The 27282-nt window shown below is 39.7% G+C and overlaps 1 protein-coding gene across 9 annotated transcripts in view; it reads left to right on the top strand.

Moving 5' to 3' along the window:
* The first annotated feature begins 520 nt into the window (after positions 1 to 520).
* Positions 521 to 27282, top strand: part of diaph2 (diaphanous-related formin 2) — a 488074-nt gene continuing 461312 nt past the window's right edge. The window contains exons 1-2 of one of the 9 annotated variants that reach the window (XM_088597461.1): positions 521 to 681; positions 1484 to 1884. In XM_088597461.1, the coding sequence (XP_088453587.1) occupies positions 1792 to 1884 (93 nt within the window). In that variant the 5' untranslated portion in view covers positions 521 to 681; positions 1484 to 1791. Of the gene's footprint in view, positions 721 to 764; positions 964 to 1111; positions 1341 to 1483; positions 1885 to 27282 lie in introns of those variants that run through there. The other 8 variants (XM_088597456.1, XM_088597458.1, XM_088597455.1 and 5 more) reach the window with 8 other exon arrangements.

The raw sequence follows: 27282 nt of genomic DNA on the forward strand, positions 1-27282 counted from the left end.
GTATTTTTTTAAGAGGACTTTTTGTTATTGACGTGGGCATGTGGGCAGAGCAGGCACAGTGAAGCACACCAAACTGTGGTACAGTACGAGGCCGTGCGTGGTGAAAGCTGTTGACAATCTTCCCTGACGACGTGACACAGGCCGAGCGCAGACAGGAGTGTTCGCCGAAGATGTACAAGCGATTTCGAGGAATATTCATTATCCCATCATACCAGCGCTGAGGGACACAGCCCAAAAAAAGATGGTAGGTGGCAGTTATAGCATGTATTAAAGTGGTCGTGGTGAATAAAGCACGAAAAGAAGACGTGATGGTTATTTTGCCAAGTACGCTGTGAAGCCAGAGAGCGGCGGTGATTTTATGAATCAGCCTTCGCAGGTACAGTAAGTGCTACCGCTACCATCCAGGCGGGCGCTCTCACTGGTGTGATTTCGCTGTTCTCTCCACGACCCGAAACCCTGCCCTCCTCAGACTAGCGTGCAGAGCTCGCCGGAGATGTCACTCTGACCTTACAGTCAAAACCGCCCCAGCCTCGCCGCCTCCTTCAGCCCGGGCCGTGAGCGACTCCGGAAAGAGCCAATGGCGGCAGAGCGGGGCCCTCTTTCTCCAAGCGCGCTGCGCTAATGGGAACTCGGGGTAGGCGGTGATCACAGTGGGTCTGGCTGTCAGGTTTGGTTGCGAGGGTAAGGTTCGGATGGGATTTTGTGAGTTTGGTTTGACAGGTTTGTTTCATTGTAACGTGATGAGAAAAATAATCAATAACTAGGTTAACGACTACGGTTAACATCTGGGTGTGATCCAGTGAACAGCAACTGAGACACGCTCGTCATTTTAGAAGTAGCAGTCTGTGCTGTGCTAACGGCGATACATTTCTTTATTTTTTTTGCAAATAAAATTGTTTATGCAGTTATAATAAAACACCAGTGCAATGCGTTTTGCTTCTATTGATACACACTTGAGCTAGAGTAAGTTATCAAGTCAGTAAGGCTGGTTTGTTGTTAGAGCTCATTCTGGGTCTGGAGTCAATTTGCGATAGCCAACAAGTCCTCTACAATCAGCTGAAGCGTTTGCTACGATTTAACCCAGCCCTTGTCTCCTGAATTGCAACATTGTTGTTCCGTTGTTCTGTCCCGAATTGCAACATAGTTGTTTCGTTGTATAATCTCCCGAATCGCAACATTGTTGTTAATGTGTTTCTCTCGATTCGCAATATTGTTGTTTCGTTGTATTAAAAAGAAAACCAGTGCGCTTTTCTCCGCCTAGTCAAATAGACGAAACCAATGTCATAATTACTGACTGAAATATTACAGGGATAAAGACACGCCAGCATTATTCTCAGCTGGTAATTCGCGGGTCTCAAAAGTTATTTTTGTAAACGTGTTCAGTGAGAGTGAGACATTATTGCGTAATGTTTGATAAGTAAAAATAACTTTCACTCCCCTCTCCTCCCTTTGCTGTAAGTGTTTTCTGTTTTTTTTAATGCAGATTCGTTTCGAGCTGGGACGGATTGTTCTGCACGTTTGATAATACACAACCCTGGACCCAAACAGCAGCACGCCTGGCGAGACTGGAAAGTTGTCACAAACTCGCGATTTGTTGGAAACTTTGCTGGTAATTGAAGAGTGAATTCCAGACAGCCTGGGGATGTGTCCATGTGTTCGGGCTTGACGGCATGGCTGAGGAAGAATTTCTCCCTGGGTTGTTTTAGAGGGATAACCGAGAGAGGTCGAGCGCATCAGTTTTCGACGAGAGGATATTAACTTTGAAAAGAAGGCCAGGGGTTTAAAAGAAAAATGGAAAATCAATCACAAGCTGCCGGCGGGGAGGACCCCAACAAAAACACAAAAAGAAAACCAAACGAAGATGACAGCAAGAACAAAAAACTGGTAAGTGCTTTACTAGTAGTAGTATTAAAACTTGGTGACATTTCCTTGCGTTAGAGAAGTGCGTGGGCCTGTAGCAGGAGGGAAGGTTTAATCGAGAACCGTTCCTTCTTTGAACAGCATTAGCCAATCAACCCATGTCCTTTTTAATTAAATAATACACAAAAAGCAAACGAGAAGTTATTACTGTGCTTGTTCTGCATAGACAAAATACACCTTTGTACAACGAGGGGTTACCGTTCAACCAGATGTGCGCCAATTTGTCACCGGATGATCTAATGACCCAGTCTAGCGCACACCGCTGAAAGCGTTTACTTGAAATCCCCGAAGACAAGTTTTTCATTCGCACACATTGTTAACCACTTTCCCGTTTGCCTTTTCGCTTTGTGAAGAGTTGAACTGCTGCAGGATGCCGTATGTCAGATAACGCCTTCGAGTTTGTGAAGACTCATGCATTAAGCTTGATGGTTCAAGCTTGGGTGTGGGACACCACCCGACTTACAAGCCTAAACAATACAAAACCATTTGTTATTGCTGAACAATAGCTTGTAGGAAGGCCAGGTGTCAATAAAATCACACCCATCTGTCTCTGGCTGTGGGCTGGAATGTAGTATGATGATGGGGATTTTTACTGTACTCCGTAAGAATCAAGGATGCAACTTAATGCAAAATTGCTTTTGCAGTATTTTAAACCATCTTTACATCTCATGGAAACAGGTGTCTTTTGTTCCCGGTTAAGCAGTATTATCAGGGGGTTCTGTCCACTCCAATCACAAGCAGAGTGTATCCACTGTGATGGAAGGGGCTGACCGCAGTGCCCCCTTTCCAGCATGGCACAGACACCTGCAGCTCCTGGGGTGGGCGTGCAGATCTGCTCCACAGGAAAGCCCTGTCCCGCTTTCTGGAAAAAATACACTTTTGTCCGTACGATCAGCGGTAGATTCAGAGTTTTGGTGCTTTAGTGAGGCTTATCCCCTTTTCCAGCCATGGTGCCATACGTGGTCCCTGCACCTGACACGCTGTCTTGGTTTTGGTTTTGGTATTGATTTCACAAGGCCTGACCTGAGCAGGAGCAGTGGTTCAAAGTTCTCGGACAAAAAGCAAACATGTTTACAGCGTTGCGTTTGCTGCACTACACAAGAAACCCGATTTGTGCCCAGGGCGTTTGTTTTAAGGGCTCTGGCATTTTTTATTTTATTTTAACAGATCTGGCTACAAATGTGCTTAATGTAAAGTAAGCTCTTACAGGATGATTTCTCTGCTGTGTAACACAGGGCACGATCGGAGCACCTGGGGCTCACCTGAGACTCGCAGTCTTTGTGTGGGGCGGGCTGACAGTCCAAGCTGTGTCACGTCCGCGCAGTCAGTCTGCTTTTCTGTTCGCCTCTAGGAGAAGAGCTGAATTTGAAAGAATCTGGTCCATCAGCAGTTGAGTCCCCAGCTCTCCCAGGGGCACTGAAGCTCCACATAGCAGTGCTGCAGCCACTGGACTGGGCTGTGCTGATCAGGCTCCTGGAGGCAGGAGTAGCTGGGGGGAGGAAGCTTTGGACCTTGGTTCTGACGTGTGCCGCACTGGGGTACCCAACGTGTGCAGTGGGAATTTTTTAGGCGAACTTACCAAGTTTAGGAAACAAACTTTTGGAAATTGTTTTTGTTAGTTACTATGTAGAGCAGGATCTACTTTGAGTTCAAATTTCTTAATTTTACAGCTCTAGGCAAGAGCCCTCAACACCCCGCCTGGTGCCGATTTCAAACTTTCAGATGTTTGGAGCATCACACGTGGCTCTCACACTTCCTGCCTCTGTAGGAGAGCTTCATGTGCAACAGGGTTTGCCAGAGTTGTGTAACGACGTCGGTTTCATATGGATGAAAAAAATCAGAATGCTGCTAAAAATGATACTTCTGAATTAACGCATCGTAAAAGAATTGGTGGAATTAAAGAATGTGTCAGGAGAAGTAACGCCTGCTGAAATGTTTGCTTTTGTAATGCGTCTGTTTGTGTACGTGCCTGGAAGGTCGATTGGGTGGGATAGAGTGTAACGTTATTGATAGAAGTTGCATTGTTAATTTTCTGCCCTATTAGACGTGCAGTAATACAAATATAGGATGTCTTCAAGACAAATGTGGCTGATGATTCAGTTTCTTTCCAGGGTTCACAGCCTACAGATTTTATTGGTATCTTTTAATTAGCGACTGATTAAGAACTGTGGAAAATGGTTACTTCATCCAATTAAGTGAATAATTAGATCAATTAAGTTATTTAAAGGTGGGTTGGGGTGAAATCTAAAAGTTGCTACGGCTCCTGTAGGACTGTGTTGATTGTCCCATAGAGATTAATTAGTACACAGGGGGAAACGTTGGGTCACAGTACAGAGAACATGCTGTATTAATGGCAAATCAGAGGAGATCATGTGGCGCATCTAGTTTTTTTGGCTGCTAGAAGCTATTTAAACTGAACAAATCATACATGCTTTTCTTAAGTTTGCTGGTGTCTTGTTTCAGACTCTCAGATCCCTTTTGAGTGTCACTGTTCATTCTGAAGAAGTCCATTGGATTTACTTTGTCAAAGCCTTTTAGACTAGTCTTACAGTCTTATAGTCTTCTTCTCTGTTCAGGATTCAGATGGGTCAGTTATTTTAGTAATTTACGTCAATTTACACCTGGGAGTGTATGCAATCTTCCAGATGTTTCCCCAGTCTTGAGTTTGGTCTTTCTGGACCAGTTTGTCCAGTTTTTGAAGTTGTTTGGATATCTTCCCCTTTTAGTAATATCTGCAAACCTGACTAGTTTACTAACTGTGCGAGGATCTATAGATTTAACAGAAGAGCAGTGGTCCTGAAAAACACTGATTCCCATAATCTTACATCATAACCACATAACTCCTATTGGTTATTGGTCTATGATTACTTGAATCGGTTTTGTCGAGTGGGTGTTTTGTTAATAGGTATTTCTACTGTCGTGTGTGACAGCTGGAAGAGTTTTATTTATGCCCTGTGGAGACCATCTTGTTTCCTAAAGTGCAGCTGGTAGAATACCACTGGGCCTTGGAGATTTGTTTATCTAAGATGCTTCTAGTTTCTAAACATGAAGTTCCCTTTAGATCATATTTCACCCTTGTTCACTGTGTTGGCTCAGTCAGTATCTTCAAGTGCTCTGCAGGCAGACAAGATTCAGTAGAAACAAGTTTTGTTTCTTTAAACTTTTTAGGGCAGGACATTCCTTCAAGCCTGGGAATGTATCTGATTGCTCTTTTTTGGATTAATTACAGAGCAGTAATGTCTTGTTCTGTAATGTGATGATGAATATTATATACAGTATCCTGAATGAGGTCTTACTAATACATGAGAGAGGTTGACTCATGTCCTGTTCAGCACCGTTCAGAAATGCAGCACACTTGCTGGACTGAATTGTACCCTGTTTACAATTTGTAGACGCAATTGAGGTGAATTTTACGGCAGACTTAAGGTTGTGACCTGTGTCTCCTAATTGTGAATAAGCAGGTTCTTCTTGAAAATGTGGAACTTCTGTGTAATACTGACAATAGTGAGACAACATGGGTACAGTAGATGCAAGTTAATACATTATATATTAATCCGATGGTCTAATAATCATTGCTAAAAACATCTAGGTTCTAATGACCTGTAGGCCATTGTTTTTCAGAATAAGGATTTTCAAGGGTAGAAGTATAATTTGTGTTTGCAAAAAACATGCTGATCATCCAAGGTACATTAGTTGTGTGGCATGTGAAACAGAATTCATATTTCTGTTCACTTCCTTATGCCACTCATTGGTCATTCTGAACAATTAGACAATACCTGGAAACCAGAAAGCTTGTGTAACCCGTCTTAGCCTTCTTTAAAATTATAATCAAAGCCCGACCGAAGGAAATAAGGACAATGTAAAGAAAATCTGAAATTCAAATGAGCTGCATACATCCTAAATAGTATTTAATGTAGCAACACTCGAGGTGATTTAGTTTGGTATTAAATTAGATTTAATCAGGCCTAGTTTTCCATTTTAAGTCTCTTTGTTATTGGGTAAACTCCTATATGGACATCATGTCTGAGCATTCTCATAATATTGCCATGTACTGTAAGTGACTCTGTTGCTTTGTCTTTTGGACCTTTTTTTTGGAAAAGCTGCTTTAGAACAGACTGTTCTGTTAATGCGAAATGGCTTCAGGAATAGATTAATAAATGTTACTGCAGAGTTCATCCAATTGTTTAAAAACGCTGTAACTGGAGTCGTGCTTAGAATCTAAGTGGTTCTTTATTGAATTTATTTTTCTGAAGTAAAAAAAAGACTGAAAGGAATGAGGCTAAGAAGAGTTATACAGATATGATGCTTTTCACTTGAAAATAATATAAAAACATTCACCATCCCAGGAAGCAACCGATCGAGGAGTTCTTGATTGCCTGTACACATACTGGTAACGATTCGTGATGTCCTCTGGAAGTAGAAGAGTAAAGGTGAGCAGCAGTGTCAGTGTCAGTGTCGGGGTGGGTCAGCTCGTGTCCTGAAGGGCCAGTCCGTCTGCAGGCTTTCCTTGCCCTTTCACAGCGAGGGAAAAGTTTGGATTCGTTGGATGAGTCTATCAATAATGAAGCTGAATTGGAATGACAACCCGCAGTCACAACCGCCCTGCAGCACTGGAATTGGGCCATCTTGCCTTGTCGCAAAAGAGGGTGGAGTGCCCAGTTAACACATTGGTGAACGAACGCACTACAGCTATTGCCAGACCCACTGGGGCTATCCTCTGGCGCCTGTACAATGTGTTGGGGCCTGAGAGATGAAGTAATTGAGCTAATCACTCCCTGCACTCCGCTAGCATTTTGTTGCTATCAGGGTTGGACAGGTCTGCTGTTACCCCACCCCCAGTCCTCTCTCTGTGAAGGATTATTACTACAGTATGTAAACCCTGTGGGTGGACACCTTGTCCCAGTAGTCATGAGTACTGTTGAGGTTTGAAACACATGAAAGGTTTTAGGCACAACCCAGTGCCCCAGCATAGGAAATCACTTTAATGTGAAGATAGTTTTTAAGCATATTATTAAGAAGCAGAATCAATAAGATCTCTGTATTTTTGTAAAATCCTGGTATTACTTTAACATTTGTGAACTGGTTCCTTGCTTGCACGACTGAAGGACTCCGTTGCTGTATGCGTCCTGTGAATGTATTTTAATAGGATCTGTGCTAGAATTCAGGGCGATTTGAAATCTTCTTTGAGCTGGATTTAGTAAAGGTTATCACCTGTAGTACCATCTGAGCTCACTCTTGCAGTGTTCAGCACCAGCTTGCTTAGGATGGGTGTCTGTTAAAAATTTGTTTTTCAGGTTCTGGAAGAGAGAAAAATTCCCTGGTCCTCAGCACCCCTGTGATAACAACAGCCTTCCTCATCATAGAAATCGTATTAGATCATAGATTGCTTTCATTTATACAGTTTAAAAATCTGTTTTGCAGTAAATCACCTCTCAATAGTGCATTTATACCATGATCTGTAGAAGACATGGCCGGAAACAGTTGATCTGCAGAAGTTTGACGCTTTCTGGATTGAGGTGTCTTCATCTGCCCATTGTATTGCTACAGTTCTGAGACCGGTACAGGTGTGTGCATCGCGAGTGTAAGACATTGCCCTCTGCACGAACTTACTGTACATAATGGAAGGTGAGACAAGTCAGCACTTCTGTATCCACTGCTGCAGTGGAGTACTGCGCAGGGCGACAATTGCTTCACCAGTATAAGACAGGCGAAACTTTGGGGAGGCCAGACTGTACAAGCCATGAGTGGAATTTAACCAGGACATGGGTTAACAGCCTTTACCAGTATTACCTCTGGGATCTTTAATGACCAAGTAGTCCTGTTTATCCTTTACCTTTGGTCTTCTGATAATTCTCTGACTTTCCCCATGACGATGTGGTGCAGAGAGTTTTGCATCTGTATTCAGCCTCCTTCAATATGCAATGAAAATTAAGGTGACTTCCAGACACTTCTGTAAATTTAACTTTGTGAAACTACCAGATTAATGTATTACAGGAATACATTTTCACAATTTCATCATCAAGCGAGTTTATTAATATACTCACTGAAGTATCACTTAAAAATATGTATTTCTTTTTAATTAATAAGTGAAGGAGGGACATACTGATGCTGAAGGAAAACTGCTAGGTAATCCAAAAGGAAAGTAGGGAATCCAGTTCCAATGACTAAAATCCACACCAGGCTATTCTTTGCTCCAGAAAGATGATAGGGAAGAGAAAAAAAAATCTTTTGCAAGCATTTGATGTAGTTTCCAAGACAATAAACCCATTAGTTTGTAAAAATAGTTTTCTTCTGAAGTATAACTTTTGTCTCACTTTGAAAGAAGTTCTCATTCAGGATGGGTTTCTAAAATAAGTTATAAAAATCAGTATGAAAACTTAGTTCTTAAAACACTTGTAGGATGTTTGTTAATCTGTTAAATTGTGCGACGTCTTGTTTGTGTCTGAACACATAACACTAGGTTTACTGTGCATGTGCATGTTTCTGCCTTTATTCTGTCCTAGCTGCTGATGTATTTTTTTTACTAAAGATTATATGATCCAGCTTCTGGGCCTGTGAGGGCAAATTGGGTCTTCTGTTGCTTTGCTATTGAGAACAAATGCATTATTTATAATGTAAAATCTATTTTAGAGAAAGACACACACAAGAGACTGATTTTATCCTTAGGGGTGAAAGAAAATAAGTTTTCAGTGTATTTGCCTATGCAAGTTCCAAAGCTTTATGCTGTATTCAAGTCATGCTGGAAAATCGTTTGTACCTTAGGGCACATAGTAATATATTATATTGGTTTTGACCAGACTGCATTAAGTATTCAGATTCCTGGGTTTTGCACACACCATTACATTCCAGAGCTGCCTATGAAAGTTATCAATATTTTGTACTCTTTCTCAACAGATGGTTGCATAATAAAAGGGAAAAATCATTAATCATCACAGGCCAGTGGCTAAAATAATGGGTTACAGTACACTTATGATATCAAGGCATAAAATGCCAGGTTAGTAGAGTGAACTAAAGCTCTTGTCTTGGTTTCTGATATCTGAAAGAATTTAGATTTTGCAATACAGGCCTAACTGTCAACTATTTTCTGAGGTTAACCTGGTAGGAAGGCTTTTTTAGAATCTGTTAGAATAAGGGATGTGTACTTCTAAATTAAGCATTACCTCCTAATCCTTCTTATATTGCAGTTGACACAGAGATCTATATAGCAAAGACTAATACTTAAAGAAAATCTACTATTTGTTTTGTAGTAAGGGGCAGGTGGGGCATTGTACATCTAAACACTAACTTGTTTTTATTAGTTATTTGCAATCTTTTATCTGAGGGTATATTCAAAAAGGTGAATTCTCAGAAAGTGCTTGTACCCTGGGAGTCTCGAAATGTGATTTTCCTTCTCGGTTAGGTCTCTGGGGATTGCCAGCTTCTGTAGCAGTAAAAGTACCCTCTCTGAGATAGAATGCAATATCCTGTTCCTGGATCTTTGCTTTAAAAAGTTCCTCAGCAGACAGGCGAGGGTTTGCTCTCAGACTCACCTTTGTAGTTTGGTGACATGACTTTCAGAGCTTTTCTTTTCACTGAAACTTCGGATCATGTTTAACATCTCATCAACTGCACCTAACTTTCCAAGCCTTGAAGAAAAGGAAGTGTTCGTTAATTTCGATGCCCACGTTCTCTCTTGCTGCACTGGCGTCTTTGAGGTTCTGGAATGACTTTCAGAAAGTGAGGAGAAAGCGGGTGAGCAGCTATGGCAATCCCCTGCTGGCTTTCCCCCCCGAAACATCTCATGTCAGAAACTCAAGTGGGAACATCGAAGCATGAGCTTGTTTATGAAAGCACCAGCAGCCTGTGAAATGAAACTCCAGCCATCCATCATTAGAAAATTGCTTATTTCTGGTATGAGTTGCTGGATCCTATCCTGGAAATACAGGCAGGGCTACTCTCTGGATGGGATGCCAGTCTATTGCAGGATGTGCATGCCCGCACAGAATGCAGAGCAGACTATTAACCCAGGCAGCATGTTTCTAGGCAGCAAGGTCATTGGAACCTGGAACACCCAGAAGAGTCTTATGTTGACCAAGGGGGAACATGCAAGCTCCATACAGAATGTCTCTCTGTCAAGTGGTGTTAAGAAGGTCGGTTTTCTTGTAGCTTTTTTGAAGACTCAGCGGTTTAGAGTGAAGCTTGCACGCAGTCCTTCTTGGTAACACCTTGATCTTCTCTGAAAATGACTTTTAATGTGGGTTTGTCCTCGCAGACACATCGTTTTATAACATCCAATTGCGTCGCAGGAGGAAACAATAATGAGTCATGCTTTTTGTCTTTGAAGGTGTGTGGCTGTCTTGCGTGCATTAGTGCAATGTAAAGAATACCAGGAGGCATTTTCTAAAATTTCAGTCCAGTGTGCAGGTACACACTTAAATATATTTTTGCAGGTTGGACATAAGGATAAATTAAAACAGTATGTTTTTTTAAAATTTAGTCAGGAAATAGTTTCCACTGAATGACATGTTGTGGTCACCATAGTTCTCCGTACTCTGCTCTTTTTAATTGTAGTCATGCAGCCCAGACAAGTTGGCACACCACAGACACTGACGTAGAAAGCACTGAATAAAGTTTTTTCTTCAAAACCATTCTTGCATCTGTACTGAGAACGTAAAAACATGTAAGTTTTTTAACTAGTCCTATAGTATAATAAACAGTAGAACTTTTCAAGCTCAAGTTTTTTGATAGGCTGAAGCATATGGTTGCCTACTGATCCCAAATGTGATTCAGTCGGAAGAAGTTGCCCAGGCATAAAAATAAACATGATTTCACATCATGTGTCTCATGTCATGTGGTTTTATGCCATTTGTGGTGCTGTAGACATGGCACATTGTCGGGGGAGAATGTCACAAGCCTTCTAAAGAACACTAATTCATACTTCGTTGGCTCTTCACCTGAGGCAGTTGTTTCAAAGATGTCCATCTTTAGTTTTGTATGAGACATTATAAGATGTTAGCTTTGAAACAACTGCTTTAGAGACAAACAGGGTTCATCTCCAGTCTGTTTTATGTTTACTTTCTGTTCTGGACAAAATTGTGTAGAAGTATGCAGGGCAGTCCAGAGTTTCACTTCTGCATCTGAGCTGCAATAAAAAGCTAAATATGAAAGAAAATAAAAAAATATGTAGTGCTTTTTTGGTCATGTTACAGTTTTGTGTGGCCTGATGTGGCAGCATTCTGCTTTCACCATTTGAATGGATCCAAATGGTCCCAGATATTCTCTGGCTTATTAATGAAGCACTCGACTGTTGGTGGCTCAGTTGTCACATTTTGAATAACGTACTTCCAAAATTTAATTAAAACAACCTCCTCCTAATGATTTTAATTAAAGCAGACTACTGCTTAATAATTATAGAGAGGCCAAAAGTGTTCAGCACATGAACCTTGGAGAATTGATCCCTGCCCTGGAACGGTCTTTGTACAGAGCGCTTTCAAAGTGTCTAATGAAAGTACAATATGCGTATGTTGAATATTCAACATAAATGCTTCCTGCTGAAGTCAAAGCAAAGTTTTCTCTCCCTCAACGAATAGTGTTAAATTGCACAATAGAAATATAGTTCATTATTTCCATTATAGTTTTGTCTGAAAAACGTATTTTCCAGATGTGCTGCTTAGGAGGTTTTGGACTAAAATGTCCTGCTTGTGTTGCAGCAGAGTGATTGGAGCTTGTTAGGCAGTCATATCCACAGTGCGGGTGGCCTACACATTTTCTAGTGTTATTGTAGTCAGACAGAATACTGAATTATTTAATTTTAATTATTTTATTCAGGTTTAAGGGTAGCGCAGTGGTGCAGTGGTTTTGCTGCTTCAAAGAGCTGGGCCCCAGGTTCAATTCCAGCTGTCTATGTGGAGTTTGTACGTTCTCCTCTTGTTCACGTGGGTTTCCCCCTGGAGCTCTGGTTTCCTCCCCAAGCCCAAAGACATACTGGGAAAATAGGTCCTGGTGTGAGTGTGTGTGCCAGCGTGTCCTGGGATAGGTCCCGGCTCCCTCTCGTCCCTGCATTGAAAGAAGCAGTTAGAAAAAGGGGGGACGTATGGGTGTTCAGTTGTAAACTTTGTGTTTGCATTTCACATGTGGCAGAAGAAGGCTGCACAGCCCCTGCAAATATGCTGGTGTGCTGTTGTAACTGCCGCTGAAATCCACTGCCTGGCCTGCGCTGATCACACAGCAGCCTGTTGTCCTGCACCTGGAGGGGGTGGGATCGGGGTGGAGTGCAATACGGAGAGTTGTGTTCCTTCTCCTTCTTTTAACTTATTGAATTTGGTTTGGAGAAGCAAAGTGATGTGGTCTGAAGTGAACGTTTAATTAAATGACAATATTAATCTTCCACATTGTTCGCTTACATTAATGAGGAATTTCCTCTTCTTCGTAATGTTTTAGCTGGGCAAAACAAAAACCTAATATTTAGTTTATGTCTCACGATCATATTAGACATCCAGCCTTTGTACGTTTGTGTTTATTGACTCATCTTTTCCTGTAGCGCAGCGTTTGATCTGTAGACGCTGCTGTTCGGAAGAGTGATGTAGAGAGTAATTCACCTCCATTATTTCTTAACGGGAAGAACAGAAACATCATGCGTTACTGAGTCTTATGTTTGTAAGACTATGCTGTTGTCATTCTCATACTCTTGATTTTTACATTAGGAAACTTATTTATGAACTGTTTCAATAAAAACGTGCTTCTTAAATGTTTTAGTGAGTGTATCGTATTGCAAGTATTTATAAATTCTACTATTGAACATATTTAATTGTGTATTTTTTTAGCATTGTTATTTTGTTTTTTAGATTTTGTTGTGAATATAGAGTGAGAATTGTATCTCAGTTTTATCTAGAAATGTTGTGGTTAAAATCTTTAACATAAACTATAATTTACGGTTTTCTGTTTTCTGATTAGTTGGATGTTATAATTGAAATTCCTGTTTAAAACGAGTGATACTGTATCTAGTACCAGTGCTAAATTAAAAAGGTTTTGAAGCTGTTTCAGTCCTAGCAACGTCGTTTTTCTTAAAGTTTTGTTGTTTTTTTTGTAAGAAATACAAATATTTTCTAAAATTCTTTCCATTTTCTTTCTGTGCCTGTGGGTCTTTTCTGTTTACTGTTTCTCATAATGTCAAATCTCCTTATGTATTAAAGCTGTTTTTTGTTTAACGTATAAGTGAATTTTGCTTTGCGTAAACAGCGAATTAGCTATTGCCTGATGTTTCTTCCTTGTTATTATTTACATTTTAATGAGAAATGTGAGGATGGGAAGTGCTGTAATGTATTGCATACTGAAAATTCACACATTAAACAGTAGCTAGCATTAAAGTGTTCTCAATTTATATTAATTTCAGATTATTTTGTCATTACTTCTTCAAGCATATAAAATCTGCAAATATGAATAGTTGATTGAGCTCGTGAATTATGCATACTATATCAAATTTTTGCAGTAGAGAGATGACTAAGGGGCTGAACTTATTTGTAAGTATAGTTTTATTTTATAATGTATTACTTGCAAAGCCTAAATTACTGGAGGCTTCTGACTTCTAAATCACAAACATGGTATTTTTGCTAATTGATTATTTAAGTCAGGTGCGTACAGTTAATATAAGACACACGGTAAACCAACAGACTATACTCAGCTCTTTATGGACTGTATATAGGCAAGAAAATGCCCTCCCATATTAGGACTTTAAGATGTAACCCTAGAGGATTTACAGATGAGCTTAACCTACATAATTGTGTCACACAACTCGGCTGAAGTGGCCAGAGAGTTCATGGAAAGGACTGAGGAAGTATGCAGGCAGCTCGAATGGGTCCCTGGGGTCTCGATGTGCTCAAGTGAAGTTTCAATGCGTTTGAAAATGGTGCAGTTTGACTGGTGTGCTTTATTAATACAGTAAGGTCCTGCAGGGGCTCTAGTGTATGAAGAAATATAAGTAAAATATCTTCTTTTAACATCCTCATTGTTGCCAGTGACCGTTATGACAATACGCCATAGCTGCTGGGATCTGTGTGGTTTGAAATGAGGAAATTTTCCACAATTGGCTGTTTCACTGCTGACAGGAAGTGAGGAAAGGAAGTTCTGAAGAATGTGTTTGTCACTGTATGATAAAAAGAGCCATTAGAGTTGACATCATCATCATTTAAATGAACTTCTGAGCCATTAATGGAAAAAGCTTCCTTTTTTCTACAAATTGTAGTACAGTGTACTTTATAGAAATGTTCAGATCTCATCTCACATTTCAACAAACTTGCCTTTTCTTGCTTCTTTTCCTCTTGCTGGTTTTGGGTCTTTATTGGGAATCGCACTTGACGAACACTGGTTTTAGGATAACCCTAAAAGATGTCCTAAAATAAATCTGACAATTAAAATTAAAATGATACCACATAATATGAAAAAAAAACTTTTTGCACCAATACGTTATATGTTTCAAACATATTACACATATCTGCCTTTTGGAATTCATTTTCTTTTTTTCTCACAGTGAGCAGAACATGCCAGTGACTGTTGTCACTTGTGTGTATCCAGATATGATTTAACACCGTTTCCTCTGGCAATAGTTGACATTCTGAGAGCAAGACAAAGCTTTGCAAACAATGAACAATTTTCTGTGGCAATAAACATCAGTAAGTGATAGTTTGGTGAAAATGAATGTTCCCAATGGCTGGTAATAGGGGTTTTGTCAAATAATATCATCGTCATGGGTCTGTTACAAAAGGGTTCATGTGTGCTGCACTGTCACAAAAATGTAATACAAGATTTTGGCCTGCATTTGAAATCAGTTAGGTCCTTTGAATATTTTAAAAAGTTAGAAGGAATTCTTACTGTTTCAGCACAGATTTATATTATAGAAAAGGAAATGCTTTTTATTAGGACTGATTGAGGTGTTACAATTCTTTACAGTATGGCCTTTTGTAGAAGGCATGAGGAAAGCAAAGAGAAGGTTTAGCATGAATTCAGCACGGAGTGTGGAAATCAAATTGCAAAAGATTGTGATGAATTTGCATGATGTTTTCATTTGGAGACATCTGGAAGAGTGTTCCCTTCCTGTCTCCACAGTGTAATAAGGATCCTGTTTCCCTGGAAAGTACAGGAAATACCTCTGGACTGAAGGGTAAGAGTTAGGAAGACAGATTGAGAGATGTGAATTGTTTCAGCTTCAGTGAATGAAGATTGAGGCGCGAACCTAATTGTAGTGTTTAAAATCTCTCAAGGGATAAATAAGGTAGATTCTGCTGTAAAAGTTCATTTAAAACAGGTTCATCTTGTGGTCAAAAATGGAAACTGAAGCACTGCTTTGGTAAAGATACTGGGAGAGCGATCAATGCATGGGACAATTAGCCTTCTTGCTGAAAGGAATATAGATCATTCAGGACCCACCTGGACTGTGTGCTGAAGTTTATTACAATTACAGGACGTGAACAAGCCCTGATATATGCAGCCATCTGCTCTTGGTTGTTGTTAAGGTCTTGTTAATCATCTCTGCATGTCTTTTGGGTATTTTTAAAGATAATTTTATCTCTTTTCTTTTAGAATTGTATGTGAAGCTACTTTGTCATTTTAATCTTCTGCTGAGACTGTGTAAAAAAACAATTCCTTGCTAAAACCTAGAAAGAGCAATAAGCTTTGGGCCAGGAGAATGGGTCCTCATTCATTTGATAAGGCTGTCATGTGAACTTTGATCTTTAAAGTGAAGGAGGGTCCCCAACACAAGCCCAGACAACACTGAAAGGTTTCTGGAAGATTTCTATTTTAGGGTAAAGTAAACAATACTGGGTTTCTTGGAACTGTCAGAGGCTGATGTAATTTAGAGATACTCCAGGACCTCATTCTAACAAAAATAGCATTTTTTTCTTGCGAGTTTTATTATACAGTGACCATTTAAAGGCAATTGTGTTCTGACGTAAAAATAGTACTGAATACTGTTTACACACCGAGGAAGATAAACCTCCTCTTACCCTCAGCAGGCTGTTCGGCAGGGAGCAGGTCTCCCATGGCTGGGTGTGTCTGTGCTCACTCGTCTCACTCTGTGTGAGTCAAGACTGAGTCTGTGTGCATCCTGTTTTGTTTTTCTTGAGCAGTTTTCTTTTATGGTCTTTTCATATATAGCCTTTTGAGAACAATTGACTTGCCGTTTAAACCCGCGACTTCAGAAATGAGTACCTTATTACTGGAAAACGTTAAAAAGATGAAACGCCATATTTGTATCGTTTCCTGCCTAAGTGATCTGGAGAAAATGAGACCTAAGGAAGGCAAGACTATACTCGCCTTGTTCTCTTAATGGTACTTAATGAGATTCAGGGTGGCGGAAAGTTTAGCTTTCAGTCTTATCAGTGTTTATTTAACAGTGGCAGGAATATCTAACATAAGATATTTGTTAGAATTGTATCAGTATTTCTGTCATAATTAAAACTGTGCTAAGTACTGGTTTGCAGAAACTAGTGCACTCTTTTGCTTTCAGAGGAGTTGTAATCACTGGAGGCTGGTGTGTATTCCTGCTGTGCTTCACACTGTACTGTGTGTTGCATGCTGCTGTAGTGGTGACATCATTGTCTGCAGAAGACGGGGCTGACTGCTGTACTGGGGGTGCCAGGGCGTTCTGGCCATCTCGCTAGTAAAACAGACCCCCCGTCTTTTGCCCTTCCTCAAATCAGACGGGAATCGCAGACTCTGGGACTCTGCTGTACATGACAGAACGGCTTTTGTTAAAACATTGTTATTCATTAGTGCACAGATGTGTTTATGTTCCGGGCTGGAAAAAGTGCTAAACCACTGTGTGTTTAATTACACGTGCAGGTGAATGAACACAAGTGAGTCAGAATGATGAGGTTTAACACAAATTAAGATAAAGGGCTGTACTGTGGGGATAGGCTGTGAATATGTGCAGACACAGTCCTACACAAGATCAGGCGGAGCTGTGATATTAAGCGCCTCGTTAATTACTGGTAAACGGTGTACATTACATGTCCGGGGAAGAATTATATTTTATATAATTATATTATTATATCACACATATCCCCCAACTCTTTTTTTGTAATTCAGTTAACTTTAAGTCATGGATTTTCAAGTCTTAAGCTTTTTGGTGGTGGCCAATCTGTTTCTTAAGTGAATTTGGATCTGCAACGTTTTGATTAGAAATGACACTTGCTGGTTCGGGTCAAGCGACGCGTTAGTTCAGTTAAGGATTTTGTTTTTGAAGCCAGCAGCTGTGTGGAGGGTGGGGGTTCCCAGGACCTGGGCTGGATTCCCCTGCTTTTCATTCGTCACCAGACCCGTGGATGGGGACATCAGTCTCTGATCACTCGTTTTGATGCACTTTGTCTGTGTCCTGATGTAACTGAATGTTTGTTTGATGTTGCAGTTTGGCATTGCATGAAAAAAGGATAAAGTGAGAGTGATAAAATACTAATTACCAGCAAACTGGGTACATTTAAACCTGTACTTTGGGCTGATTGGCCCTTGGTCGTCTTCTGTGTTTTTGTCTGGGGATGTGAAAGCCCATGTTAGAACACGATGAGTTTAGATCCCAGGAGATCTTTTTTTCACTTATCTGCTTTGGTGCCAGTTACTTACTGTAAGTAATACATTCCCTCCAAGCATGGCTATTGTGTGAAATAATCCTGGACTCACTTGCTGGAGCTCCTTTGAAGATGGTGCATGGCTGTAGTGGGACTGCAGTGCCTGAAGCCAGGATCAGGGGGCTTGGGGCTATAGCACATCATGCACAGTTCAGCACAGCCTGCAGGAGCCTATGAGACTTGGCCTCAGACCCGCTTTTTTGGGGAAAATAGCATGTTTCAGGATGGATGCCTGTGCAGGGTGGAAAAATTCTTCAAAGCTTAGTAGCTGGTTATGCTTCAAGACTGACCAGCACCACGATTTCATTTTAGGGTTTTATATGTTGCAATTCTGAAGGCAGCAAAGACCTGTGATTTGATATTGTCCTTATACATTCTGTTTAAGTGCTTTTGATAAAAGCAAGCAACCTGCTTTTGAAAACTCTAGGTACTGTATTACAGCAGATTATCAAATCCTGTTCCGTAGTTCAACACTGTAATGTGTCATAATGAAAAACACATGTAACATCAAATGGGAAAAACGGTCTAAATTGTTGAACCTCTACAGTTTCAAAAACCTCTAATTCTAATGCACTAGCAGTCTTCTTCTGCGAAATTATACCCTGCAGTATAACATTGCCTATTAATACATTACAGAGGAAATTAGGATTTCATCCACAAACTCGGCACTCGTTTTCTAAGAATGCATTCATCTTTGCCTGGTTCTCTGGGATTCAGTATTGACTGACAATCAGAGAAGTTAAGAGTAGAAGAAAGGTTCCACATGAGAGCGGGCTGCCCGGCTCATGTACAGTATTTGGTAAGACCCAACTGATCTGAGGGTCTCATCCAGCCAGTATCCAGAGAAGTCAGTGTATCAGCTTCAACAACATGGCTGGGGAATGTTTCCTGACCCCCACAACCCTTTGTGTAAAGAAGTGCCTTCCTCTAGTTTGTGTTTCCCTGTTGATTCTGATTATATCGTTTGAGTTGAACTTGTCGGTGCCTTTAGTTATTTTGAATACATGAATAGAGTCCTCTCATTGTCCTCTCGGAATTTAAAAGATTTGGTTCTTTTAACTGGTCCTTTGACCCTGGGAATGTATGAGGCTGCTCTTCTCTGGATTGATTCCAAGGCATTTTTTGTAGTGTGCTGACCAAAATAGTTCCCAATATTCAAAATAAGCTCTTACTAGTGCATTGTACAATTGTGCCATAACATCCCTTGATTTTAATTCAGTACTTTTATACACACTGGCTATCCTAATGTGCCCCTTTTTTCCTTGTTTTCCCACTGTTTAGAAAATGTAATGTTCATCTTTTTTTTGTAATTTGTATTCTGCAACCTGCGTCTAAAACCCTGCACTTGTTACCTTTTCTGCCAGTCGAGCTATGAATTTAAAACAAATATCAGTGTTGGCTATCAGTTAACTTTCTGAAGCACTGATCCTGACATTACTGTTGGAAAATCATTTATTGTGGGAAGCAGGAGAAAAACAAGGCTGCACGTTTTTGTACTTTCTGAGAAGAGTTATTACTGTAAATCTGTTTATTGGCAGGAAAGCATTGTGCTTTGTGAGTTAAACATTTTTGATTAATTGATTCAATACTTGAAACATAACTGTCTAGTAACAAAAAAGGATAATTTGCATGTGGGACTTCAACAGAAAAAGACATGTAATCACTGCCTCTTTATTGTATTTATTTAACGCTTAGTTTGCAAGTAGTTGTCTTAACTGGAAGGTTTGAAGGGGATCTGAGATTTCGCAGGAAGTGCATGTCCAGATTTGATATGTGAATTGTTTGCCGCAGTAAGCTTACAATTTGAAGGTACTTTTTTGGGAAAAAGTATAAAAATGGAACTTGACATTTATTCTGCTTTCATCTTTTTAAGTATTAAATTGTTTGCCAGATCCATTCCTCCTATTTATTTAATGCAACATTACCTTCATGTTTAGGCAGATTGGATAGGGCAGTGCTCTCTTGAAGACATTCTTGCTTTCTCAGCTTGTTCCAAGGTTCATCGACTATTAGAAATAGGTTTTTTGTATTCTGCGTGGAGCCTCTTATTTTTCACTTTCAGTCCTGGAGGGGTTTTCTGTATTTACAGCAGGCCCCTCCTTTTTGCTCATCTTTTGGTGAAACTTGGATGAAAATCTTCTTCCTGATCGAACATCTGGCATCTGGCTTTCAGATTTTTCAATGGCAAGAGGTGCTGCTGAGGCTGTGGAAGATTCCTGCAAGACTGTCTTCACTTGTCTTGTGTTTTATTGTTTTATTTTTAATGACTTATTTTTTGTTACGCAAACCAGAGGATACAAGTGGAAGCTAAATGGAAGTCCAGTTCAAACAAAGGGTGGTGGGAGCTGGGATAAAGCTACCCAGCCTTGTTGTTGAAGCCGATACCCTGGATTCTTTCAAGAAATGGCTGGATGAGATCCTGGGAATGATAACTGCTCATTAGGTAGCTCACATCATCATCACTGAATGGCCTCCTCTTGTTCGGAACTTTTCTTATTTTCTTAAGTGCACGTGAACAGAGATAAGACAACGAGTAAAGAAAGAAAAATAAGCACTTGCACTGCAGTTACCAATCACAAGTATTCACGCGAAATGCAGTGGATTAAAAGTCACACACAGCGATGGAGCCAATACACCTGACTCCCTCTCCAAGGCGGTAGCAGCCGAGATGCTATTTTTGTTTCTTTGCTTTTCTTTGGTAGATTTCTTGGCGTTCCAGCGTCTTTACTCATCTTATCTGCTGAGGACATTAACTGGGGTTATTAACTAATGAAGCGGATGCTTCCCAACCCACGGCTCACCCTAATTATGTAGCTAATGAATTAAAACGAGCATATTCTGTTTGGAGTGAATGAAGCACAAAATTCCGCCTTTCAGTTTCAGAGAGGCGTGCTGTTGAAAACACGGAGAATGAAAGTCTGTGTGTGTTTCGATCCATGCCAATCTGATTTCAGCCTCTTGGTGCCAACCTTTGCCACTGCTGGCTGCTGCCACTGAGTCTGCGAATTTGCTTTTGTGAGGCCTTGGGTCCTATTCAGCATCTTTTTATCATCTGTGTCCTGTTTCCTTTCAGCAACCTGGTCAAGACACAAAAGCAGCCAGAGATGCACAGCAACCTGTTGACTGAATGTGACCTGTTGAAAAAATGTCTTTACCTCAAGTAGCTGTTGAAAGAAATAGCTGTGATTCTCTAGCCCCATTTGAGCTTTAGCAGTTTTTCCTCCGATTGTGCTGTAGTGTTATAGTATAAATGGCTTTGTTTGTTTTCTGTTTGTTTTTATGGTTACACAAATGGAGAATTACAGTTAACACTGTACTATTGGAATGAAAATGTCTGTTAAAGCTTTAACTAGCTAATAACAAGCTTAGGCAAAAAGCAAATAGATTTGCTTTATATGTATGTCAAATTTTGATAACTTTTAAAGATTTATATAACTTTTTCATTCCATTAGACACTTTTGTTGGATTTTAATCCAGTTAATTTTGCTGTGGCATGTGTATTAGTACATAAACAATTGAAATGTTGGATCTGTAAATTCAGAAGAGCCATTGTAATTAGGGAGGAAGTCTCCATTTTTAACTTTTTTTTACTCAAAAATGTTTTGAGTTGTTCAAATTAATTGGGACCAAAGTGGATTGGAACAGTTGGTGTATCTGGTTGTCATGTGTTCACACATTGTCAACAAGAGTTTGCCAATAATTGTTTGCAGCGCATGGTTGCAGGGTCTTTGTTGCCAAAAATCTATGCAAGAATGTATCTTTTGTTTGCCATTAATTCTAACCACATAAAGCTAATTTGGATTTCCTGGTGTGTGATTTAGGTGCAGTTTTTACTTTGATAGTTGTTGCTTTATCTGCTGGCAATTCTACCTGTCAGTGCAAGAACACAGAGAGGTGAAAGTGAGCTGCAGTCTCCAGCAAAATGGCTTTAGAATTAATTCACGTAGAATCACCTAAAGCTCTGGTTGTAGCCATGTTAGGGAGCCTGAATGTGAAATCTGCATTTTCTGTAATTTACATGCAACAAAAGCAGAACTACACCACTGCCTGCAGGACTCCTCTGCAGTACCTGGGTAATTAGTACAGTACTAATCTATATTGGCTTGGCTAACTCCATAGAGCTGCAAACAAGGTTAGTCCACAGGAACATAAGGACATTTATAAATGAAACAAGGCCATTCAGCACATTTAGCTTTTTAGCAGTAAGTAGTCAATTGATCTGAGCATCTCATCCAGCAGTTTCCTGAAAGAAGCTAGGATATCAGCTTCTTAAAAAAAATGGCTGGGCAGTTTCTTCAAAATTCTCACGAGTCCTACAGTATATGGGTTCTGATATTAATTTATAAAGGACTTTCAAGTACCATACATTTTGTATGAAATACATATATGTTTATGTTGATTGTTATGTCTTTAATACGGTACTGTCTCTTAACTTGTGGGATGCCTGTTTTTTTTAATTGAAGATGCAGTCTGTGCGTCTGTATCTCTTAATTCGCAGACGTTCAGCGTGAATGCAGTCTGTAATCTGCCCCCTAGTGGCAATGCTGGTACAGCAGCATGTGGTAGTCACAGGCATTGGTCTGGATTCACTGTTTAAAATTCTGTGACTGGGGTTTAATTTTGTAAGAAACATTTTGATCTGTTTTTTTTTTTAATTTTCATTTTTGAGCTATTCGCATTGAGCAAAATATCTGTCACTTAGGTTGCTTTGCTTTTTTAAAATGAAATGACCATGGTTAATTAAAGAGGGGAAAATGTGTGAACAACTGCGTTTGTTTGAGAGGGTCTCTGGAGTAGGGACTTAGCAGCACAGTGACCAAGAAATCATTCCCTTGCAAAATGTGTTTACCAGGTGTCAGGTCTTATTCCGTCTTAATTTGTGCTGCTGTCTGTGCCTTGGAAATTTTCCACAGACTTTAAGCGAAATGAATGCTCGCCCTCAGGAGGGAGAAAGGAAGTTACACCTGATGGTGCTTCCAGACCCATGGAAGCAGAATGATATCACAGTGATTAGAAACTTTCAGATGCACACACAGCAGGTTGGAGAATATCATGCAGTTTTGAGAGTCAGATGTTACATGGAAGGATAATATGGTTTTGCTGTAATGGTCAGTCTGTCATCGCCCTCAGTGCTAGACAGTTCAGAGAGTTTGAGCAGATCTTACTGCCACAGGGCTGCGATGATATATTGATATATTGGTAAGTTAGTAGTAAATCTGCCACACTGGGTTAATCAAATATTTATTAATAATGAAAATGACACACTAAACAGCAGACAACATAAACTTACAACGTACAAGTTAACTTATTTAAAAACAAAGTGTCCTGACCGACCAGAAATCCCAGACCGCTTTCAAGTATTCAAAATCCTGTATAACACCTACACAGGCGAACAAGAGAGATAAGTCTGCCTCCTGCTTAAAAACAGAATACAGCCTAGAATTAAAGGTCACTATAAACCCAGATGCTGCAAAATGAATGGGAAACCCATCTCTCTATTCCATAAATGTTCCCAGTAACCAGGAGAGGTCGTTTTCAACCTATAACTTCTTTATACGAGAAATCAGAGATTCTTAAAGAGAACAGAATTCCCTTTGTTAAGGGAACCTTTGTCAGGTTCCCAAACACCTGAATCTGGCCATTTGTGATGATCTGGACAACGACCTCTCACCTGACACAAGCATTTTTCTTGTATTCTTCTCTTCCTGCTCCTTCTCTCTTCTTCCATGTTCTCCATTTTGTCTATCCACCTGTCATTTTTCCCGTATTCCTGGACTGTTGATGACCCTGAATCCTTTACCCAGAACTTAATTAACCAAGGCATACCAGAGATGCCTTTGATCGATGTGTCTCGGATCCTCTTACACTCTCTTGCTTTGAAGCTCCCGAGAACTGTAAATGTAAATGAACTGTAAACTGTAAAACACTGTAAGTGTTAATTATTATCTCTCGATTCTTAAGACACTTCAATGGTCACTTCCAATAGCCGTAAGAATTACACCTATGTAATTGTAACAGTCAACAAGACTATAGCTTCTGTAGAATTCAGATGACTGCGCCTGAGGGTATCATACAAGCAGCACGTTTCACTGGAACCTTTTTTCGGAAGGTGTGCCTCAGGGTTCTTTATGGGCTCCTGATCCTTTCTGAAATTAATGTTATTCCAAAAAGAATTTAGACAGGCAGGTGAGAAAGCCCCCTGAGACACTGCCAATTTTAAGGCGTGCTATAGGAAACATTTAAAGATCTTTGCAGTTAATGTAGATACAGATGTTAAGTGCACCCATAGATGGCTTCAGTAAATATGGGAAGAATACCTCTATTAAAGAAAGAGTTTATTGTGGCTGTGTAATAGCTATACATTGCAGTGCCTCCTGTGGCACATTAACTTTCACTTAGCACTGCCCTAACTCAGTTCCTGAGTTGCCTTTATGCTGTCATAATAGAGTTTATCCATGTGTGTACCTGCTGCAGTGTCATCTTGTGATATAGCCCACATTGGTGGTGGTGGAGGGGATCCCCATTACCTGTAAAGCGCTTTGAGTGGAGTGTCCAGAAAAGCGCTATATAAGTGTAAGCAATTATTAATTATACCTCCCTAAATGGCTTAGGAACAATCTTTTGACTTGGTGTATAAAAAAAAAATCATGAAGTTACCATACACCTTAACCTAAATGCCTTAACTATTATCATGTTCTCAGTTATTCTCAGTTATTTTTTCAAATAAAAAAATGTGTGGTAAATAAAGAAATATCACTTACAAACCCACAATGAATCAGTCGACATTTTTCATTTTCTTATTAATTGCTAAGAAATAATGCGTAAGTCAATTTCTAAAATGTTTGTTAAATATTCATGAAGTGAAAATGGTTTCTGAACTAGTACAACATACACCTGTCAGATGGCAATGTTCTTTCAGTAAAAACAAGTAGAACTTTGTGATTTTACGTATGTTTTTTGTTGAAGTCAAATTTGTAAGAGAAATTGTCCACACTTTAAATCCTGGAAATACCATTTTTAAAATAAGAATACTGTATGAATGCACACAAACGTCACTTCAGCCTAGTTTAGGATAACGTAAAATATTGTTTATTCTAAGTAACAACGAAACGAAAAGTGCATGTTTGTTCTTTCACAACACAGGAGAAGTAATGATTCACTGTGTGAATAGTAAAACTAATCTAGCAAAACTAGAGATTTCTCCAGCTTAAAGTGTTTATCTTTGGAGCTGCTCTAAACTGGTGGTTTCCAGCTCTGGTCCAGCGGTTTGTTTTTGTTCCAGCCCGGTTCCTAATGACAGTCTGATGGGTTTGAATGTTCTGTGTGAGGCATGTTTTACACGTATTCAGAAGATGCAGAGTGGTGTCCGAGTGCAGCCCGTGGGGGCTGAAACGGGAGCAGTCGGCTCTCTGCAGAAGAGAACTGGGAGTGTCTGATCAACGGTCTTCCCCACCTGTGTCTGTCGGAAACATTATTAAGAGTGTTTATACGGAAATAAGGAAGCAAGATGTTTTTAATCGCTTCTTCCGAGGTGAGATTTTGTATCCGAAAGTGATGGAGCAACACTCTTGACACAGAGTATTTCTGGAACCTAGGACTGCAGAATGCAGAAAAGGGTAAAAAAAAACTGAACACACAAGCAGATCGATTAAAGGCATTAATCAGCATCGCCGGTCACCAGCTCCAGGGAGGGAAACTACTGGCCGAAACCACAAATTGTGTAGTGATGTGATGTTTTTCTTCAACATACAGTATAGGTGCCTGGAAATTGTCAGAAAAAGAAGAGAGACAAAAATCCTTTTGTGTTAGTTTTAAAAGATACATATTTCATTTATTTTATTCAACATCAAATAATCCATTTTTTTTATATTTATTCAAAAGACATACACATACATTTATAGTTAAGAGTACTGTCACTATCAGAACCTTAGCTACAAAATGCCAAATGCTGAGGGATAATAGCATCCTTATCTCTGCTTATTTAGGTCATGTATTTTATTTTATGAAACTGCTTTATCATCATAGGAGAGAATAAAACTTGTCTGATTTTATTTGACATGAAAGCAGTTCAATCTTCTTTTGATTATATAAGGGCACATGAAATCATTTTATTAGACACGATTTTCAGATGTGAAATGTCTATAAGTCAGTCGCAGAATTTTATAGGCCTCTATTAATTTCAGATCAGTTTTGTAAGAAATTACATTACCATCAGAGCAGAGGCATACCATAGAGAGTCAAAACAAATTTGTCACTTTATACACTCAGATGATTTGTTCATATTTGTAATTTGTGAAGGAAATGAAATCTTTCTTATCTTACTTTAATAATGTTACTGAAGCAGTTAGACTAACAGCAAGCACTGTTCTGATGCCTAAAAACCTGTGAAAAGCACTGTAGTTATGTATGTTTAATTTTATCACATGGTTTCAGTTTAGGCTATATAATGAACTAAGTGCAATAAAATGTAATTGTAATTTTTTGGCATTTAGTGGGTTTGGGTCCCAGCTGTTTCTTTAATTAAAATTTGGAGTTTTGATATTGTTTTAATATTCATATATCATTATGTATATTACAATAGTTCACATAATTTGTAGGATGTAATTCTTCAGTATATAGAAGACAATATAATAGATAATTGGAAAATGTCTTGAAAGCTTAATAACGTACAGTAATAACAAAGAAAGGCATAAAGATGATGAATGTTGCTCCACTGGTTGCAGAAATGCTAGTGGACTGGCACTGAAAGGAGCTCTCTCTGAGCTCACACCCTGGAACAGCTGTCATTGCTGAATCCACTTTGCCAAACAAAGACGTAAACTGATTCTCACAGAAACAGACCCCCCTGAGGAGGGGAGAGGGGTCTGCTCCACAGCCCTGCAAGAATTCAGCTTCTGGAGGAGGACTGGGCAGTAATCAAGGCAAGTGATGCCTGTCGCTAAGCCAGGAGCAATGGTGATTTATTGACCCATTCTTTTTCCCAAAATGTATAAGATAGAAATAAGTAAAGAATATATATCATTTCATATTTTTGGTGGTATAGGTGCAGCTTTGGTGTTGCCTTCCCTTGATAGTCTGGACTATTTTGAGAGCTTCCCTTAGGAGCTGTCATAATGAGATTCAGGAGCTGTGCTGTATCATTGAGCCCATGTGCAGCATTTAACAGCCATAGCTTAGAACTCGGATACCTCAAAGGCATGCTGTAGCAGAGACAAGAAAATTGATTTGGCAGCTTAAATGTCTGATGATTTTATTCTGCAGCCACACAGAGAGGCATTATGGCCTTGAGATCAGTGGGAGAGGCACTGTTCTAAGAGGTTTCCAGCCATTCCTAAGACTATGAGCAATAGCCTTATATTAGACACATGGCGAATATAACTGCAGGAAGCCAGTTTGATGTCTACAACTTGCTGAATTTAAGCTCATTAGCACTTTATAGTGTAAAGCAACATATGGTGCAATGGATATTTTTCTGTGTGCAACATCTTACAAATTACGAGCAACAGTAAAGTGACATACCTTTGAAAAGTATGCTTTGTCTTTCAAGACAATGGGGAAAAAATCAACATCTGCATGAGGAGCCCTTAAAACATACTTTAAGCAAAGCTAAGGCGTTTGGATGGCATTGTCTACTCACAGGCATATGTTTCATTAGCAGTTACAATTATCTCTGCTCGTATAACTATCTCTCTTACCTTTTATTGTTTTTGATTAATTTTATCATGTAATGCAAGACTATTTTTTAGTCCTCTTTTTACTTTAA

The sequence above is a fragment of the Lepisosteus platostomus genome, chromosome 10 (genome assembly GCF_059453375.1).
Source record: "Lepisosteus platostomus isolate fLepPlt1 chromosome 10, fLepPlt1.hap1, whole genome shotgun sequence".
Taxonomy (NCBI): domain Eukaryota; kingdom Metazoa; phylum Chordata; class Actinopteri; order Semionotiformes; family Lepisosteidae; genus Lepisosteus; species Lepisosteus platostomus.